Source organism: Phascolarctos cinereus, unplaced genomic scaffold (assembly GCF_003287225.1).
Source record: "Phascolarctos cinereus isolate Bilbo 61053 unplaced genomic scaffold, phaCin_HiC Scaffold_2;HRSCAF=192, whole genome shotgun sequence".
In the NCBI taxonomy this organism is placed as follows: domain Eukaryota; kingdom Metazoa; phylum Chordata; class Mammalia; order Diprotodontia; family Phascolarctidae; genus Phascolarctos; species Phascolarctos cinereus.
The window spans coordinates 254,596,944-254,618,441 of record NW_027555625.1 but is presented as its reverse complement, the minus strand read 5'-3'; the positions used below and the strand labels follow the sequence as shown (position 1 = coordinate 254,618,441).

Genomic DNA, 21,498 nt, shown 5'->3' with positions numbered 1-21,498 from the left:
CACAGATTCCTAGGAGTGGAGTCGTAGGGATGACCTAGATTGCCAACTCTAGCAACCTACCCAGAGTAAGGATGCTATCCACGTCCTCCACTACAGGCATACAGCTTTCAGAATAATTTTACATGCATGCCATATAGGGTAGGTACAGAACCCAAGTCTTCTCTGAATTTCAAGAGAAAGATTGTTGTAAAAAAAAAAAAGCCCAGCCTATGGAAGGAAGAATGATCCTCTTTTCCACCAAGTTCAGCTATGTCTTCTTGTGTATCTGTGTTTTGCAGCTGCAGGCCCAGGTCGGGGAAGGAAGGTGCTTTTCTGTAAACTGTTCTGATAAGGCCAAGCAGCAAGCACTCAGCATCCTGAAGCACTTCAATGTCCGTGTCACACTCAGTGACATCTTCAGCCGCTGCCAGGTAGGCCCTGGGCTCCCAGCATCACCTGCTTGACCCTATATATAAGCTTCTATTGCCATGGTGTCTTCTTGTTCTTGGGGCTCTGTGGACCTTAGGAGTGGTGTTTCAGTCAGACAGGAATAGAATGTTCTCAGAGCATAATGCAGTCATTTTTAACCCAACTTAACAGCACTCAAGACATCTCTTGAGATCTCTAGGGGTGTCATGAAATTTTCTTCTCAAAATTTATCAAAGCAAACTAAATGTGAGTCACTTTAACTTGAAAAAGAAACATATGCATACCACCCTCGGAGCAATATGATTGAGGCGTATGGTACGTTGCAGCATGCGGCAAACATGGTGAGGCTTATGTCCTGATTTCAGAAAGACTTCCGATTGCTGGAATGATGGGTTACTAGAAATAAGTAGGTGTCAGTAGCAAACTTTCTCTCTTCTCCTCAAAAATATATAGCACTTTGAATTTCACGGGTTTGCCTTTCCTCTCACCCTTGATTCAAAGGTAAGTCAGATGTCATTCTGAATTAGATCAGCTAATATTAGTTAACTGTATTAGAGAAGTGTCTTGAAAGCATTGATGAACAGGTGGAGTTTTACAAGTGGCTGCCATCAATTTTTCTGGCTAAGAGAGCTGGTTAGTTGTTTTGTTTGTTTTCTTTCCCATTTGTGTGAAGTCTGACCTAATTACAATCCCTCAAAAGCCCAACTCTTGCCTCCTGCATAGTAAAGCTTTTCTTGCTTCTCCCAGCCTCGAGGGGCTCCCCTAACTCCCTACCAAACTCCCTTGAATTTCCTGTGTATTTTGCATATGCTTCAATGTACACTTTCTTTGTTCAACAAAATTAGGAGGAGGGAGTTTTCATTTTTGCCTTTGTGCACCCAAAGCCTGGCACAACCAGGCTAGCGATTGATTAGTCCAGAATTGCTGTTGGCGCTGAAGGCAAAACCTGGAGCTAGGTGTAAGATGGTCAGCTGATATCTTAAGCATATTTCTTCTTGGAATTTCTATTGTTTCAGATGGCAAGAAAACCAATTTTAAGGACAGGAACACTACTTGGCTTAAAGGATGGATACTTATAGCAGATAATTAAATTGTTATTGCTACTTTTTAGATGAGTGCTCCTTCATGCAAATTTGTTTTGAAGTAAGAAAAAAAAATGTTACTTGTCCTAAAGTTTCTATTTATTCTGGGCTTGACTGTCAAGACAAGGTGAATGTTAGTCAATCTGGCACACAGAGCAGATTGGCATATTAACCAGATCGATGGCCTTTAGCAGCACTATGGTAAAATAAACAGAAAAACTTTTAAAAAGAACGTCCTGGCTAGGAAGACGTGATGGACCATGTTTTTGACCAAGCTCTTTGGTAGAGTCAGGGACATTTGTCATTGCTGTGTTCTGCAACCCATGGGTCTGTTTTCAGTAAGTTTTTTTTAATTGTTTGTTGATCACATTTAAGTATCTACTTTGCACTTAACCCCAATTGCCTAAAAAAAAAAAAAAAAAGAAAAACCACCACCACTAGTGAAGTATCTACTTTGAAGAGCTGTACTGATAAAAGTAGGAATGTAGAATATAACAGTCATGGAGAGGTCAAGAGGGGGCAGAAAGAATGGGTCATCCTAGAAAATCCCTATCTGTCGGGAGCACCCCAGCACATCAGGGGCTGAGGTGACAGGAGAAAGGAAAAGGGAGTTGGGGGATTTCTCCTACTGCTAGAAGAAACGAGTACTTTTGCTAAATACTGTTTTACATTTTCTGCTTGACATCTGCAACTTTGAGTTTGTGGCTTTGTTGAAATTCGAATCTGATTAAAAAACAAAAAGAACTTTAAATTTGATAGCAAGTTTCTTTATACTTCTCAGGTTTGAACTCATCTCTCCATGTGTTCATTGTCCATTGTGGAATTCAGACTGATGGCTTTTTCTGCTAAATGAGTCATGGTCCCCAAAAACCTTCACCTCTCATGCTGTCCTCTTTTACCTGAAGACTAAACTTGGCTCATTAGAGGGTATGATCCTCAGTTGACCTTAATTCTTTTTATTGATCTGGTTGATTTCTTCTTTGAAGCTTCCAAAAATCTTTGGCCACAGTATGATTTAAAGTAAATGAAAGGAGGCAGCCTGATGGAAAAACCTAAGACCTGACAAGGTACACTTTGAAATGGAGATTACAGAGCTTTGTCCATGTTTCCAAGTGAGTTTACCATCTTTGAAATCTAAGAGGGGAAAAAAAAATCTCTGCCTTGGACAGCACATCCCTGTGGACGCTCTGATGTACGTAGAGCCAAAATGTTGCCAAAGTCCATGTGATGGGGGCAGGTGGGCACCACCCTGACCATGTGAAAAGCACTCCACTGGGGGTACCACGTGAGGATCTTTGAAGTCAGCCTGGGAACTCGGGCAGTATTGGTGGTGATTAGTAATAGAGATCCCTCAAGCTGTCGATTAGGTTGGAAATGAGCCTGCCTCTTGAAAGCCTCTGTGCCCACAGTATGCACAGCAGGCTTGGGCTCCTTTCATGTGGCTGTAACGTCAATGCAGATGGAGCTGAGAACTAGCAGCACTTGCCTTTCTCACTCATGAAGGAAGGAGCATGAGAGCCCAGCCTCCTCCCAATAAGAATCAGAGCCCAGGTCAGGTGGGGCTCGCTGGGTGGGGTGCCCAAGATTAAAAGCTTCCTAAGATAAGTGACTGTGTTCATTCCTGTATACAGATGGACCTAGAGATCAGGAGCCTGATGGAGCCCCTGGGGCCCTAGCCAGTCAGGAGACCCTCCCAAGGCAGGCCTGCAGTGAACAAGACCCTATCATCTTTAAGCTGGAATGCAACATGCTATTCTTTGTTAATAGAACATCCTTTTGGGGGCTTAAGATCCTTTCACTCTTTGCATTCATTTTGTTTTTAACCTGTGTATTGTTTTTAGTCTCTTTGTGGTCAGAGGAGAGACATGTCATCGAATCTGTGGGTGACATTTATCACAGAATCACAGAGGAATGAGGTATAAAGTCAAGGCTCAAGAGTTGCAAACTTGTGCGTGCCTTTAGCAGCATTTCCTGACCTCCAGGGTCTGCCATCCATGTAGCCTGAGGTTCGGTTGGAGGTAGTTCTTATGTGAAAGGTAGCGTTCCTGTGGTCTTTTTCTTTGTGACTTCTGTTCCCTCTGCATCTACCGCACCCTTCCCCACCCCCACCTTGGGACATCAGAGGGAAACTCACTGCTCCCAAGGTGGGGCCCAGCTCTGCCAGGGCTCTTTGAGCACCTGCCCTGCCCAGGTGGCTTCTGTGGTCTGATCCCCTGTGAGTTTGCCCTCCAGATTGCCAAGGCTGCCCCTGATTCCATGGAATAGCCATGAAGTCTGCTCTGCTTTCCAAGCTATCACTTTACTTCTCCCAAGTATCGTGATTATTGTGTGCAGCTCTGAGTTGAACACTGGAAGCTATGATAATAAGATAGAGATTTTTAGCACTTCTTTTGTTTGTAGAAATGTTCCCAGCCCTCCATGGTATTAGAAACAGACCTGAGTGCCCTACCTGTGCTTTCCCTTTCCTTTGCCTTCCTCTCATCTGCCCTCCCACCCCCAGTCCCATTACCAAAGTGATAGATGAGAGGAATGAGATCTAATTATTCTGCTCTTTAAGCTTAGCTTTGAAGTTAGGTTCTAGACTAACTGGAATTTTCTTATCCAAGTAGCTAGGACAGGAGCTGGGTATGGTCAGAAGGGATGGTGTTTGGGGGACAAAGACAGTTTTGTGATTAGGTATGTAGTTCACAAATCTGGTTATTCCTTGACTCTTGTTTTCCATATTCCCTCTCCAACCAACAAGTCAGGCAAAATGGCTTAGCATGTATGTAGGTATGTATACATTTTAGCCCTAACCATGCACTGCCTTCTACAGTGATTATTTTGTCTTGTGTCTTATCACTGCAACTAGACTGTAAACTCAGTGAGGGCAGTACGTTGTTTCTTTATTCCCCCAGGCAGCTAGGTCATATCCTGGAGTCAGGAAGACCTGGTTCAGATTTGGTCTCAGATACTTACTGGCTGTGTGACCCTGGGCAAATCAATTAACTTCTATCTGCTTCTGTTTCCTCATCTGTCAAATGGGGATGATATCACTATCTCACAGGTTGTTTTGAGGATCAATGAGATAATTTCTAAAGGGCCTAGTACCGGGACCAGCACATAGTAGGCACTTAAATACTTGTTCCCTGCTTCCTTTCCCCTCACCCTCACAGCATAGCAATGAATGTGCAGTTGTGCAGTAATTATTTGCTATTAATGAAAGATTCTAACCATATTTGGATAAATCCTTGATCTTGTTGATATGAAAACACCCTACACTAGGGCAAGTTGCAGCCTTATCCATGGCTTACCATTCTCTGCGGTTCTTTACTATGTCTTTCTGTGTATCCACCATACTGGATCTACCCAATCTTCGGTCAGTCAATCAACAAAGAGTTATTAAGTGTTTTCTATATACCAGGCACTGTGCTAGGTGCTGAGAGTATGAAACAGTCCCTCATGAAGCTAACATTCTTTCAACAGAGATAACATGTAGATATATTAGTATATACCAAATATACTCAATAGAAACAAAAAGTGAATTAGGGAGGGGGGGGTCACTAGGAAATCAAGAAAGGCATCACATAGAGAAAGTGGTGTTTGGGATGAGTCATTATTTTTGCCTTCAAACCCTCCCTTCTTCCTAACTTCCTATAACTGTTGAGGGCATCACCATCTTCCAGGCACCCAGGCTCAAAACTTAATCGTCATCCTCAACTCTGAACTCTCTTTCCCTACTACCCCCATATCCAATCAGTGGTCAGGTCCTGTCACTAATATCCTCATAATAACTCTTGTATATGTCTCCTTCTTTCCTCTGACACTGCTACTCTCTCTTTTGGAGCCATTATCACCTCAAATCCTGGACTATTGCAATAGCTTCCTCATGGGTCTGCCTGCCTCAGATCCACCCCCCTCCAGTCCAGCCTCCACTCATCTGCCAAAGGGACCTTCCAAAAGTGCAGGTCTGACCATGACATCCCCCGTGTACAATGAATACCAATGGCCTTCTATCACCTCTAAGTCGAATATCAAATCCTTTCATTGGCTTTCAAACCCTTCATCACCTGGGTCCTTCCAGTTTTATTACACCTGACTCCCCTCCATGTTCTCAAGTGGCTTTCCCCCATGCCTGAAATCCTCTCCCTTCTCATCTTTGGCTCCTAGCTTTCTCTCATGGCCTTCAGGTTGCAGTTGAAATCTTCTGTAAGAAACCTTTCCCAGTCCCCCTTCATGCTGGTGTCTTCTCTCTGAGATTATTTCCAATTTATCTTGTCTAGATCTTGTTTTAACATAGTTGGGTTTTTTTTTTTTGGCATGTTGCTTCCTTCTTAGACTCTGAGCAGACCAGGGACCCTTTTTTTGCCTTTTCTTTGTATTCACAGTGCTTAGCATACTGCCTGGCACACAGCAGGTGCTTAATAAATCCTTTTTAACTTGAGCAGGTTCTTTTGAGGTCAGAGTGTCTTCCAAGCATAAGGGAAAGGAGATAGAATACTGTTTGAGGAACAGCAAAGGTGTGGGGATAGAGTGATGTGTAAGAAGGTAGGGCCAAGTTGAAAACAGCTTTAAATGACAGAGGATCCCAGCCATCTTCCTTTTATTCATTTAATATTTTATAGGTGTAAGTATAGCATTTAGTCTGTTCTTCCTGTCATTACAAGACAATCCTACCTCCCTTTCGAGCCATGAGTGTCTTTGATGATCCATTTTATGCCACTTATGCACAAGTCATCTTTAATAGTATTCTGCAGCCTGTTAGTACCCACTGCCCTTTGGGGCACCTGCAATTTCAATTGTTCTAAGGCTGATTTTTCTCTAACTTGCAGCCATGTAGCATCATCAAAAGAACATTGATATTAAACAGTTGGGCTTTTGGAGCAGGATCTCTAGCATCTTGAGATTATTGTGAAAGGACTGTGTAATTTCCTGGGTGTCTACTAACCTCTTATTCAATCCTAGGCCCAGTTTATTATCCCTCTGCAGTGGCTTTCTGAGATGTTTGTGTTGATTGGATGCTCACCCAACCTTATGTCATTATCTGTGAAATAGGCATTCTTTATCAATTTTGCTTTTCTTGTGTTGATTGCTAAAGCTATCTCATGAGTAACTATAGATTTCATTGAGGAGATCCTATACCACTCTGGTGTAGTGTCTGTTTTTCAAACTATCAATAACTAGAGTTGCCCATGTTACAATCAGAAAGACCAGCAAAACAGAGGAGAGGATGGATCTCCCACTCCTCTGCTTCCTGTCTTCTGGTAGCAGTAGCTGACTGATGCTAGGCTATAGTGTCCATGGTACGCCCTTCCATTTCCATGGCTGCTACAGAAACCAGAGAGGCTATGGCTGGAAGTCAAGTGTCCAGAGAATAGTATGAAAATTCATTTATGGTTTTCAGACATTTCCTCAACCTCACCTCCTGTTACTTCTCAGCACATTCCTTTCTGGGCAAGAACATCTGCATGCTATCCCATGTACATGACATCTCATCTCCACCTCTATGCCTTTGCTCATGTGTTCCCCCAGCTGGAAGGACCCCTCCCTCCTCTTTGCCAACCCTTTTCCTCCCATCTTTCCAAACTGTCCTCTAAACTCCTGTCCTCCAGGAAACGTTTCCTAATTCTTCCCACCTGGCTGGGATTTTGCTTTTCACCACATCCCCTCAGCAATCAGTTCCAAAAGTTCCATTTCTCCAACAGATGTTTCAGTGACTGCAGCTTTGGGAATTAGACCCAGCAATCATGAAAGGGTTTTCAGGAGACATGAAGCAAGATCTCAACCTCTGCAAGTCTTCAAACCCAGCCCCCAAATCATCAAGCTGTCCTTGTAATTTACCTCTGTCTTCCTCAAGTTTGTGATCTTTCTCTCTGATTCTCAGGAATGAACTTGTCCTACCCTAGAGAAGGGGAAATGATTGTATCCCCCTGTCTCCTTTTAGAAACTTTTGTTTCTTCTTAAAGTTGTAGACTCAGTAATTGAGATCAGAAATAATCCTGGCTTTTCCAATTTGAGAGTTTGCAGGTACTGGATAATATAGATTTTTTTAAAATGATCAGATAATGTAGTTATATTTAAAATTATCCATAGTTCATCTCCTAGAGGTTACAACAGTTCACCAAGCCTATGTAAGACCTAGCTGACTGAAAAACATTTCACACTACATTTGGAAAAAAATGTGGACAAAGATCTTAAGAATTATTGCATGATACACTAAAACTAGTTTCTGCTGTGGAATCAGCTTCTGCATGGAACACAGCGAGTAGCTGGCATGTATGTATTGTTTAGGTCAGTTCTAATGAGGGGACTTTGGGATTAGAGTGCTGATGGGACTCTCTAGTCCAACTCCCTCTTTGTACAGAGTAGGAAACTGAGGCTGAGACACGTTCTTTGACTTCTCCATACCCCAAGAAGCTTATTCCTACGAAAACTTCATAATCCTTCAAGATCCCATCAGCCTTGGTCCTCTACCTCCTCCTGCCCCTCTGATTGAAGGATGGAGCCTTGAACGCCAAACCCTCCATTTAAAGAAGGTGCTCAGGGTGGAACATCTCATTTCTCATCTAACTGCACTCTTTTGGGATTTCTCTGACTCCTCTGACTCCTGTCAGCTCCTTGAGGGCAGGGACTGTCTTCCTTTTTTTCATATTTGTGTCCCCAGTGCTTACCACAGTGGCTGGCACCAGTAGACACTTAATAAATGTTTATTGACCAAGTGACTTGGCCCAGGTTGTAAATTGTAGAGCTGGAATTTAAACTCTAGTTCTATACCTCCACTGTACCACTTGCACTGCAGTGGTTTTTCCGTAGCTGTTGTAATTGGGAGTTCTGATGAGTCTTATTTAGTCTTTCTCTCCCTTTACTTTTTCTCATTTCTTTCTTTGTACTTGTGTTTCTTACAGTGCATTTATGTCACTGTCACATGCAGTGTTCATGAGAGTTAAAAGCTAAAAATATCCAAATGCCGCTTCTGAAATGACATACCCCATTTTCTGAAGAAGGCAATGAGCTTTTGTTTGTTTGTTTTGTTTTTTAGGCAATTGGGGTTAAGTGATTTGCCCAGGGTCACACAGCTAGTAAGTGTCAAGTGTTTGGTCTGAGGTTGGATTTGAACTCAGGTCCTCCTGACTTCAGGGCTGGTGTTCCATCCACTGTGCCACCTAGCTGCCCCTGTTTGTTTGGGTTTTTGTTTTTTGTTTTTTAGGCAGGCAATGATCTTTTGATTATATGCAGTGAATATGCTCTGTCCTGATATGCACATAACCTGATATGTACATTTCTGCCTGCCTCTCTGTCTCTCTCATTTTCTTTGACCCACTCCAAGGGGCCTATGAGGGAGGAAGGGAGCGTTTCTCCTGTACTCTGAGCTCTGTAACCTGACCTTGGACATTCTAACCCCTTGTCTTCTAGAATCAGGTTCTACTATTTGGGATGCAGTGGCCTGAGAGAGGCCAGGAGGCTGCTGTCCTTGCCTCTAAGGAAAGAAAGTAGCCATACAGCTCCTACTCCATGAACCACATTGTCAAATTACTTCACATGGCTCACATGCCACAGTTTGGCCACTAGTTCCTTCTAATTCCCAGCACAAAACACAAACTGCTGTTTTTGTCTGTCTCCTTAGGATTTCACAGGGCCCCAAAATTGCCTGGCTGGTCCCGATTCTCACCAGCAGGCCTATCAGAGACTTCCTCATTCCCACAGACTGTGTACTTGACTGCCAAGATTTCAGTATCTTCAGAAATCCAGTGGAGCATGAAGGTCACAGTCAGGGAAGACTGAGAGCCTGGGATTTTTCCCGTCTCACCAGCTCAGGGCTGATGACTGTCTTTCCTTGCTAGTGACTGTTTTCATAGGGTTAGCATGAAGTTTGTCTTTTGCCCAGACTAGGGCATGCCAGTCACGGAGATGTCGCAGAGTGGCTAGGCCTTGTCTGGAAGACTGTTCTGTGCTGTGCTCCCTGCAGCACTGGGGTCTCTCCCAGAGATGTTTGTCATTCAGCCAGGTTGACAAGCACGTGGTGCTTTCCAGCTTTCTCTTATACATCTGTGTTTTCTCTGTTTTCACTTACAGCCTGTAGGTATATTTTAAACTCTTCAGAAAAGACATGTGTTATTTATGTTTTTTTCTTATAGTGTGAGACTGTTGACACCGTATTAGCTACTAAGGTCCAACTGTTTTTGGCTTACAGAGAAGATTCTGCTATTTTACTACAAAACCTGCAGCTCTTTAGGCTTCTGAAGTCTGTGATGCATAAACATCCTGAGGGTGATATTTTGTGGATGTATCTTCTGATCAGCTCCAATCCCTTTTTGCCTTAATCCCTGATCCTTTAGCTGTTCCTTGGCTGTGAGGAAGTATGCAGTTAGTAGGACTGTTCCCTTGGAAATATTTTCCCATTGCACCCAACACCCTGAGATGTAACTAACATGGAAAGAACACAGCTTTGTCCCAGGGCACTGACACCAGAAGGAGGGGAGACTTCCTCCCCAAAGCGACTCCTGTCCCCCGGGCTCACTTCCTGGTTCTCCAGCAGCCATGAACCATGATTGCCTTTGGCAGGCACATACATAGTGGCTGGTTCCCTAGTTGACCTCCTTGCCCTTCATGAAGGCTGAGGGCTTGTGTTCTTTGCAGAGCAGACCCCTTCTAGCACAAGCCCACCCAGGGTGGGACTTCCCTGTGTTCTGCTGTTCCAACCCCACCCTGGACTGAATTTCCCTAAGGGTAGCTCAGGCTGTACACCTAAATTTCTCCAGGTGTAGCTCTACCAGTACACCCAGAATGTATTTTTGTATGTGTCTAAATGTATATAAACACACATAGCATGTAATTCTCACATAAAGACTTCTTTAGCTTAGAAACAGAGATCTCTTTTGGCCATTATGCTCCTGATGGTTTCTGTGATCCAGGAATGAATGGAAACTTCATATGTGAGTGAAAGCTGGAGCTTTACCACTGGAAAGAAAAAGTCAGTAAACAAACTAAACAAATGGAGATTTGTTAACAAAACGAAATAGGGGAATAGAGAGCAAATTATGATGAGACATGGAGAAGGATCAAGCAAGATTTTGTTGGAGGGGGGAGAACAGAGAATACATGGGCCAGTGTGATAGTAGGCCTCACTAGCCAGAGGTCTCACAGTCAGTCAGAAAATATTTATTTACCACCTACTATATGCCAGGAACTGTTCTAAGCTCTGAGAAGATAAAGACCAAAAAAGCCCCTGCTCTCAGGGAGCTCACAGTCTAATGGGGGAGAAAACATGCAAACAACTATGGACAAACAAGATAAATTGGAGATCATCTCAAAGCCCTAGCTTAAAGGGGGACCCAAGGAAAGCTTGTTGCAGAACATGGGACTTGTGTGGAGAGGCAGAGGAATCCAGGGAAGCTAAGAGGCAGAGATGAGGGGGAAAATTCCAGGCATGGGGTAATCTTTTGGTGTTCAGGAAGCAACAAAGAAGCCTGTGTCTCTGGATTGCAATGTACATGAAAGGGAGTCAGGTATAAGAAGACTGGAGAGGTAGGAAGGAGCCAGGTTAGGAAGGGCTTCGAAAGTCAAACAGAGAAATTGTGTAATAGTGGAGTTTTAGGAAGATCACCTTGACAGTTGAGTGTCATGGATGTCAGTGATGGACTGGATTAGGAGTAGGAGGAGACCTGAAGCAGGGAGACCAATCAGGAGGCCAGTGTAGTTCAGGCATGAAGTGGTGATGGCTTGAATGAGGGCAGGGGCAGTGTCATAGGAGAAAAGGGGGCATATGCCAAAGTTATTATGAAGGTCTAAGTGACGGGGGTGTGGAAGGGGGGAGTGAGAAGTCAAGGATGACACCTAGGTTTTGAGCCTGGGCAACAGGGAGAATATTGGTGCCCTCCACAGTCATAGGGAAATTAGCAGGAAGCATAAGAACGAGCAGAGAACCTAAAGACTGTCTCATCCACCCCTCTTGTTTTATAGGTGAGGAGACTGAGGCCCAGAGAAGTGAATTGACTTGCCCCTGGGGGTGGTGATCAGGAAGAACTTGAGCTGTGAAAGGTGAAAGGTCGTTGTACTGGGCACTCATGGAAGTTAATATTTTCACATTCTACTGCTTCTTACACTTGAAATATTCTTTCTTGCCATCTTGTTCTTGTCAGAGCACCAGGGGCTAGCTGGGAAGTATCTGGTGCCTTCTCATTGCTGGGCGTGCCATGCCATGCCAGGCCAGGCCAGGCAGCGGAAAGGTCACCCTTGCCCGCAGATGGGGCAGAAGACCCCTGTCTCACTGCCTTTTGTAGAATTCCCATTGATGTGAAGACCAACTGACAGTGCATTCATCTTCCCCTTCCCTTCTCTCAGACACGTTCTCTACATTTTTCGTGATCTTCAGAACACATCGGATTGCATTATAAACAACATTATAAACTCCTTATTTATAAAACAGCACTCCCCATCATCTCCATCCACTTGCTTCGTCAAGCCTGCTTCCAAACACTCACAGCACTGACTGCCAATTAGTGACTGTATTAACTACACAGCCTTTCCAGAGTGCTAATTGTGTACACCTGTGACCACTGTGCTTGGCACTGTTTCTCTCTTATTTCTACTTTATTACATGGATAAATCTTCCTCCAGTACTTTAAAGATCTGTGATTTCATCAGTGGTGATACCTTCTGTGACAGACTGCATCCCTTCCATGCCTTAGTAGTAAGCAGCCTTCATAAGCTGATGCCACAGGGGAAAAAGAACTGCTCTCATCTAGTGGCTAAGCCTTTGATGATGAGCTTTCCTGGGCTTGACTACCAGGGCCTACGATGAACAGACATACAGTATTTTGTGACCTCAGGCTTATTCGATAGCTTTGCTGTTCTCTGGCATAACCTTCAAGGTCACCTCAACGCCATGTTAAGGCATAAAAAGAGGATTTTGGTGGAGGACATGGCTATGAGTGATCAGGCAGATACCTCTCTCTTACCAGGCATCTTCTCTATAATATTTTAGATACCAAAATGGCAGCAGCAGATAAAGATAATTTAGCTTAGAAAATTTATTCAGCATTTTCTTACATTTGATGCATATCAAGTTAGCCTGCATCTGCAAAACAAAACAGAATCACCTCCCAGTGTCTATTTGGTGGTATTTTCTTCACTGTTATTTGTTAGTAACAGATTTGGTTGGAGAAAAGCACCAATGGTGTAGGGGGAAAGTCAGAATTAAAAGTCATAGAGAAAAGCAGTGTGGTGCAGTGGAAAGAATATTGGGCTTGAGGTGAGAAGACATGGGTTCAAATTCAGGCTCTTACACTTATTAGCTGTGTGATCCTGGGCAAGTCACCTAATTTCTCTAGGCCTTAGTTTATCATCTGTAAAATATAGGTGATAATACTTAGAGTATCTCCCTCAGGGGAGTTAGATTTGGAAGGACCTTAGAAATTATCTTCATTTTACTTATAAGGAAACTGATACTATTGCAACTTTAGTAACTTGCTCAAGGTTACACAGATGCTGTCAAAATTTAAACTCAGGTCTTCCAACTCCAAAACCACTTTATGAGTGGTCCTTTTAACATGAGTTGTTATCACCATTATTATTGGACAGAGGCTTTTTTTTTTTGATCATAGGAGGTTATGTGAGGCAGCTGTCCACAGCCCTGGTTCTGATGGTCTGAGGAAGGATGTACAGAAAGTTCCTGGCTGTTGTGTCCATGATGGAAGGCTTCGAGAGTCTGCAAACAACTGTCCTGGGCTCTGTCTGGACCCTCTACTCTTCTCTTCCCATACTACTTCACTTGGCAATCTCATCACTTCCCATGGATTTAGTTACCGTCTCTATGCTGGTCCTTCTCAGATCTTCCTATCCTGCCCCATACTTTCTGCTGACTTCCAATTTCTTATCCCAACTGCCTTTAGGGCATCTTGAACTGGATGTCTCAGAGACATCCTTAACTCCACATGTCCAAAACAGAACTCATCATCTTTCCTCCAATCCTCCCCTCTTCCAAACTTCCCTTTTATTGTCAAAGGCACCACCATCTTCTCAGTCCCTCAGACTCATAGGTCAGAAGCCATCCTGGATTCCTCACTATCTGTTATCCCCCATATCCAAGCTATGGCAAAGGCCTGTCAATTTAACCTTTGCAACATCTCTCAAATACTCCTCTGACACTGGTGCCACTCTAGTGCAGGCCCTCATCACCTCATGCCTGGACTATTGCCATAACCTTCTTGTTGGTCTGCCTGGCACAAGTCTCTCCCCAATCCATTCACCACTCAGCTGTCAAAATGATTTTCCTAAAGTGTAGGTCTGACCATATCATACCCCCTATTTGATAAACTCTAGCAGCTCCCTACCACTTCTGGGATCAAACACAAAATGCTGTTCGGTATTCAGAGCCCTTCATAACCAAGCCCCCTCCTACCTTTTCAGTCTTCTTACACCTTAATCCACTGTACTCTTTTTTCTCTCAGTTTACCTTAATTTTCTTTTTAAAAATATTTTATTCATTTTGAACTCAAATACAAATAAAAAACATTTCCATGTACAAAGCACAACATATCAAGAGGATTGAGTATAAACCCATTAATTTCCATTTCACACTGTTTACCTTTTTTGATAACCTGTGTAATAAATACTACACATCATTTTCAAAACTACCTTACTTTTCTGTGCTTCCTTCTAAGTTTTCTTTTGTTCTCTGCTGTGCACTTTTTTTTTCTCCTTCCCCATCCTGCCCTAGAGAAGGTTACAGTTAGACACATATTTGTGCATATATATGCACATATGTACATATATGTGTGTATATATGTATGTATGTATGTATATAAAACAATACTATACATACTTCTGTTTATTAGTTCTTTCTCTGGAAGTGGATGGCATCTTCCTTCTCATAGGTCCTTTGTAGTTGATTTGAGTATTTGTAATATTCAAAATGACTTAGTCATTCAGAGTAGTTTTTAGAACAATATTGCTGTTACTTTGTACGATGTTTTCTTGGTTCTGCTCATTTCACTCTTTATTATTTCATACAAGTCTTTCTTGTATCAACCAATTCATCGTTTCTTATAGCACAGCAGTACTCCGTCACAGTCATATACCATATGCCACTTGTTTAGCCATTCCCCAATTGATGGGCATCCCCTCAATTTCCAGTCCTTTGCCACCACAAAGAGAGCTACTATAAATATTTTAGGACATATAAGTTCTTTTCTTTTTTTCCTTAATCACTTTGAGAAACAGACCTAATAGTTGTATTGCTGCATCAAAGGGTATACACGGTTTTATAATTCTTTGGACATAATTCCAGATTGCTTTCCAAAATAGTTGAATCAGTTCACAGTTCCACCAACAGTGAATTAGTGTCCCAATTTTTCCAAATCCCCTCCAACATTTGCTGCTTTCCCCTTCTATCATTTTAGTCAAGCTCAAAGTTGTTTTGATTTGCATTTCTCTAATCAATAATGATTTAGAACATTTTTTCATATGACTATATATAATTTTGATTTCTTCCTTGAAAAACTGCCTATTCGTATCCTTTGACCATTTATCAATTGGGTTATGACTTATATTCTTATAAATTTGACAGAGTTCTTTATATGTTTGAGATGTAAGACCTTTATCTAAGAAACTGTCTGAGAAACTGAGAAATTGGGGAAAAATTTTCCCAAATTTTCTGCTTTCCTTCTAGTCTTGGCTACATTGGTTTTATATGTATAAAACCTTTTTAATTTAACATAATCCAGATTATCCATTTTATGCCTTATAATGCTCTCTATCTCTTGGTTTATTCATAAATTTTTCTTCTGTCCATAAGTCTGATAGTTAATATGTTCCATGTTCTTCTGATTTACTTATGATATCTTCCCTTATATCTAGGTCATGTATTCATTTTGACCTTATCGTGTAAGTGGTGTAAGATATTGGTCTATGCCCAATTTTTTTTTTCTTTTTGGTGAGGTGATGATTGGGGTTAAGTGACTTAGGGTCATACAGCTAGTAAGTGTTAAGTGTCTGAGGCCGGATTTGAACTCAGGTCCTCCTGACTCCCAACGCCACAGTTCTATTCACTGCGCCACCCAGCTGCCCCGTCTATGCCCAATATCTGCCAGACTGCTTTCCAGCTTTATTAGAACATTTCTGATATTGGGCAGCAGTCTGAACATTAGTATGCTGTTGGCTAGATTATAAAAATCTGAGTGGTGGCTGGATTATAAGAATCTAAGCCTGATTTCCAGCTTTCCCAACGATTTTTACCAAAAAATGAATTCTTATCCCAAAAGCTTCAGTCTTTACATTTGTCAAACTCAAGGTTGCTATAATCATTTGCTACTGTATATTGTATGTCTGCTCTGTTTCACTGATCTACTTTTCTATTTCTTAGCCAGTACCAGATAGTTTTGATAAATACTGCCATATTTCAGATCTGATACTGCTAACTCTCTTTCCTTTACTTTTTTTCATTAATTCCTTTGATATTCTTGACCTTTTGTTCTTCCAGATATACTCCTAGGTATTTTATACTGTCTATAGTTTTTTTTTTAAATGAGGTATCTCTTACCATCTCTTCTTTCAGGATTTTGTTGGTGATATATACAAATGCTGATGATTTATGTCGGTTTAATTTATATCCTGCTACTTTACTAAAATTATTAATTGTTTCAACTAACTTTTTAGTTGAATCTTTAGAATTTTCCAAATATTTCATCATCTGTTCTTTGAAAAGAGATAGTTTTATTACCTCATTGCCCATTCTGATTCTCTTAAACATACTCTTAAATTTAGACACTAGCCTCCTTGCTATTCCTTGAACAAAATACTCCATCTCTCAGCCCCAGGCATTTTCAGTGGCTGTCCCCCTTGCCTAGAATCCCCTCCTTCCTCAGCTCTGCCTCCTGATTCCTTGGCTTCCTACAATTACCAACTAAAATCCCACCTTCTACAGGAAGCCTTTCCCTACTTCTCTTATTTCTAGCACCTTCCCTGTGATAATTATTTCCTGTTTATCTAACTTATTTGGACGTGCATGTTGTCTCCCACATCAGACCTTGAGCTTGTTGAGAACAAGGACTGTCTTTTGCCTGTCTTTGTATCCCCAGAACTTAGCACAGTGCCTGGCATGTAGTAGGTACTTAATAAATGCTTATTGACTGACTGACACTTAAAAACATTGCAGGTTTCCATTCATTTTGTTTTTTCTGGTTTACTCAGACTCTTCATTTTATTTTAGTGCTTTTTGAGACTGTTTAGAGGTAATTACCTGACTCTAAATTATTATACTCATCTTTAAGAAAAGGAACAACTGCCTTGCTTTCACTAGTATTCTCTCTGACTTTTAACCCTCAGTAGCCAATACAGTAAGATTGACCCCATATTTTAACTACCACACTAAGTTTTGTACCCAAGAAATAATCTCTGATTTCCCATGATTACATGTATTATGTAGCCAAAAAAATATCCCAACAACCAGGAGAGTGTAGGCGTTTGAGCTAAAATGGAAATCTGAAAGGTCAGCTCATGTTACGTGAGGATCATAATGTTATTTTTAAGAGTTTCTTTAGTTCACATGAAACTTCATTTCTCATACTGTCCTGCACTAAGAATAAAATTATGACAACTTCTTCATCCCCAAAATGTCCTAGTCTCTGTGGCATGCTGACAGAATTCCTTAGGACTAGGGTGATTTCACTGTCACAAGGGCACCCCATGGAATCTGCTGTCTATTTAGGAAGTGTTCAGGTCAGTAGGGTCATCTTTATTGTTAGAAATAGACATTCCCAAGGCACTTCTATGTTAGCAAAAGCTCTTTAGGATGTTTCTTATTAATTTCAATGTGAATGGCCTAGGGACACAGGTTGCTCTGACTAGCTTTGTGACTCCTTGCTGGCACTATTTTTTCTCCTGGGGGAGATAGACAATTCAATTCAACAAATACTTTTTAAGTTCCTGCTATGTGTAATGCATTGGAAAAGATGAGAGTGATAGCCAGTGGCGTAGGGAAGGCCTCAAAATGTCAAAACCTACAATGGAAAAATTCTTATGTTAGTACTACAATTTCCAGCTGACATTGTAACCAGCGTGTCATAGGGCTAGCCGTCTTAACCTCTTTCTTTACTAAAAAGTTTTCTACTTAGGTCACCAAAGGTTCTCCTCCCTTCTCCCCATGCCCATTCCCTTGGAGAATATGCTTTTATTTTTACAGTGAACATTAGTGGAAGATCTCAAAAAAAGAATTGTAGACTACTAACAACTATATGAAAGAATACTCCAAATCACTAATAAGAGAAGTGCAAATCAAAACAGACCTAAGATTTCACCTCACACTTATCAGTTTAGCAAAGATGACAAAAGTCATAGATAGACAATGGTGGAAGACTTGTGAAAAGACAGTAACAACAGTGTAAATGGAAAGTACAAGATCAAAACAATTGAAACGGAATCTTACAAATCTATTTTTAAAAAAACAACAATAAAGAAAAAAAAACCCAACAGAGCTTGGCTCCAGAGAAGATACGTGAAAAGAGATCTTTCCCCATTCCTTTGCAGAGGTTGGGGAGCATGGGTATGGAGCACTATATGTAATTTGGTTTTTTTTAATATGTTGATTAGTTTTGCTGATTTTTTTCCTTTTTTTTGCTTCTTTTAAAAAAATGATTTGTTGTAAGGAATGGCTGTCTGGAAAAAGAGAAGAAGAATGATACAGGAGGAAATCTAGGTATTGTGAAACCAAAAGATATTAATAAAAATTTGTTTAAAAACAATTTGAAAATAAATGCAGTGGGAAAATAAGATTTACTTTCCTCAAACTCACTTTATAGCCAACTTGGATAGGATTCATTTTTCATAAAGTGGTGAAGGATGCTTTTGCAAAACATATTTGCCCATATCATGCATGCATTTAAGCAATGACTGGCAAAGAAATTGATGATATCAAAATATTCCCCCCTTACGTAATGGGTACTTGATATATTTTTGTTGAGTTGAATTGAAAAGCAAATCACTAAGAAATCCTCAGAATTTTCCCGAGGAACAAAAACCAAATTCTTGAAAATTATTTTCATAAGTAGCAAATCAAGAGAAAACAGCATTTAAAAAATTGATGTAGTTGGTTCTATACCAAAAATTTCAGGTGTTTCTGCATGGGGTGGGGGGGGGGTAGAAGGTAGAGTGGTGCCAAAAGAGAGAAAGCAGAGGTCTTTTCAAAACAGTTCTCTGTGAACTGGCCAAACACTTTATTTGGTAGCGCAGAAATGAAAGGTAAGGTTCAATTCTTCTCTCTCTTTTTTCCTTTCCCCCCACCCCCCACTTCCAAATTCTGAACAGGTCTAGAAAAATGCAGGACCAACCCTGAGAGGCTGGAGTTCCTTATAGGCTCAGTGACCAGGACCACTGCTTTTCTAGATTATAGGCTTCTTGAGAACAGGGACTTGTTTTCCTTATCTTATAGGTCTCCTAATTTAATAGGTTTTTAATAAACATTTAAAGTATGAGTGAATTCATCAATGAATGTATTAATGAAAGAAGAATTAATGAATTAGTGATGATTCTGTCCTGTTTAGACTACTCTAGTAAACACCAGGAACACTCCTAGTTCTGTGGATTTGTTTCACCTGGCCTTGCAGAGTGGGTCACTCATAATTAATAGAAGCAACAACATTAGAAAAGGGGAAAGCCCCAGAGCTCAGGGGAGGGGGCTCTGCCTTGATTGTCTCTTTGGCCTCAGAAGTTCTTATCTCGGATTACTTGGTGGAAAGAAGCAGTTATGCAAAGCATCACCAGGCATATTGGATTTCTTACAGGTGATCAGTGAGGTGTGAACTTGAAAGGTTATACTCAGGGAAAAAAAAAAAAGCTTCAGAGTTCCAGCTTGTGTGTTGATGTGATACTTTTACCTGGACTAGTAAAGATATTGGGAAGTTTAAAAAAAACCAACCAGAATCCAGATGGTTAGCTCAGGTCACTCACTGCTGGAAGACAGATCATGACAAAGGTGGGCCTCTTACCAAAGAAGGAAACGGAAGGATTTGACTTAGCGCTCTGTGCCAGGCATTATCAGTAACAATAATAGCTGGCATTTCTAGAGTGTTTTAAGTTTATAAAGTGCCTTACAAATATCATGTCATTTGATCCTCACAACAGCCCTGTGAGGTAGGTGCTGTTATTAGAGATGAAAACACTGGAGCAGTCAGAGATTAAATGACTTGCCCAGAGTCACACAGCTAGTAAGTATCTGAAACAGGATTTGAACTTATGTCTTCCTAGGAGGACTTTCTCATGGTTTAAAATCCTAGGACTTCTTGGGACCACAAGCTGATAGTAACCTGTCACAGGGAGGCAGACCCCTGTAAGGAGTGAAGGTCAACCTAGCTTCCTGGACAAGCCTAGCTGACCTCTACTTAATTCAGTTCAGTTCAACAATATATTAAATTTCTACTGTGCACAAGTTATTGTACCAGGTACAGAGAAGACAAAAATGAAAAAACAGTAACAGATTCTCTCCTCAAGTTGCTTACAAACTCCTGGGATAATATACATAATGAGCACAGCTGCATATGATATGATGTGATAGGGGCAAACAGTGTGTCAAACAAAGGGCTCTAGGAAAAGGAGGGGAGAACTCTTCCTGGTGGAGAGATCAGGACAGATTTCATGGAGGAGGCCCTACCTGAGGTTAGCCATGAGGGGTTGTGACAGGTGGAAGTGAAGACGGACTACATTCCAGGTTTCGGGTCAGACTACACAGGAATGTATGAAGACCACAGGTGAGAGGTTGAGATGGGGAACATCAAATGATCCAGTCATCTTGTAACGTCAAGTATACGAAGGGGATTGATATGAACTAAATCTAGAAAGGCAGATTAGCTTACATGGTAGCAGGCCTTAAATACCGGGCAAAGGAGTTTCTGTTTTATCCTACAGACCAGTGGTGTCTAAGATTTTTGATCACATCTCTATCAGTCAAAAGTTTTTGAACAACACTCCCATCATATTTATATGTATTTATAAATTATATGTATGTGCTATCATAATAATCTAATTTGGGTATTATAAAACACACAAAATAGACACTAAGGAGATAGTAATTGAATAAATGAAATTTTAAAATTTTGTTTATTAGCACTACAAAAAATCTTTCTTGTTCTTGAGAGCAATGTGCTTGAATATGCTTCATTATTTTTTTTTTGATTCATATATATGCCTTGGGAGATAGTGTGGACTTGTAAATAATAATTTCTTAGCAACTAATTATTCAGTTAATTTGATCATTGTGAATTGAGCAGACAGATAATTTTCTTTTTTTTAAGTAATTTTTTTATTGAAACATATGCAATACACCAATCAAATTATATTCGTGTTTGGATGTTTTAGTTGTGTTTTTATATCAATGTGTGGCACAAGCAGGAGACCTGGACTATAAAATCCCTGGAGGAGAATAAAGCATAGTAAGTCTAGCAAGGTGGGTTGGAGCTACATTATGAAGGACTTTAAATACCAAACAGAGAAACTTGTATTTTTATCCTAGAGGGAATAAGGAACCACTGGATTTTGTTGTATAGCAGGGAGACATGGTCAGACTTGTGTATTAGGAAAATTACAGATGTATAGAAAATGGATTGGAGAGGAGAAAGCTTGAGGCTCAGCTGTTAACATAGTGCCTATGTTAACGTAGTTAACATAGTTAACAGAGCACTGAACAAACACTTGTTGACTTGACTTGAGGCAGGAAGACCAATTAGAAGGCCCTTGCAGTAGTCCAGGGAAGAGATGATGAGGGCCTGAACTGGATTAGTGGCTATGTGGGTGTAGGAAAGGGGACATTTGTGAGCAAGATTGTAGAAACAGATACCACAAGATTTGGCAGCTGCTTAGGTATGTGGGGTGAATGAAAGTGAGGAGTCAAGAATGACTGGTGACCAAAATAGATGATGGTGCCCTCGACAGAAATAGAGAAGTTTGGAAGAGGGATGATTTTGAGAGGGAAAGTAATGTAGTGGGCTATGCAGTGCAGTTCACAACCCACTCATGCATGTTCATCCCATTCATTCATGCC

At 41.1% G+C, this 21,498-nt stretch overlaps 1 protein-coding gene across 7 annotated transcripts in view; it reads left to right on the top strand.

Moving 5' to 3' along the window:
- Window positions 1-21,498, top strand: part of EXD3 (exonuclease 3'-5' domain containing 3) — a 423,178-nt gene that overhangs the window by 259,690 nt on the left and 141,990 nt on the right. For all 7 annotated transcript variants that reach the window (XM_020981781.2, XM_020981774.2, XM_020981775.2 and 4 more), the window contains one exon: window positions 279-410. In XM_020981781.2, coding sequence (XP_020837440.1) covers window positions 279-410 — 132 coding nt within the window. The remainder of the gene's footprint in view (window positions 1-278; window positions 411-21,498) is intronic.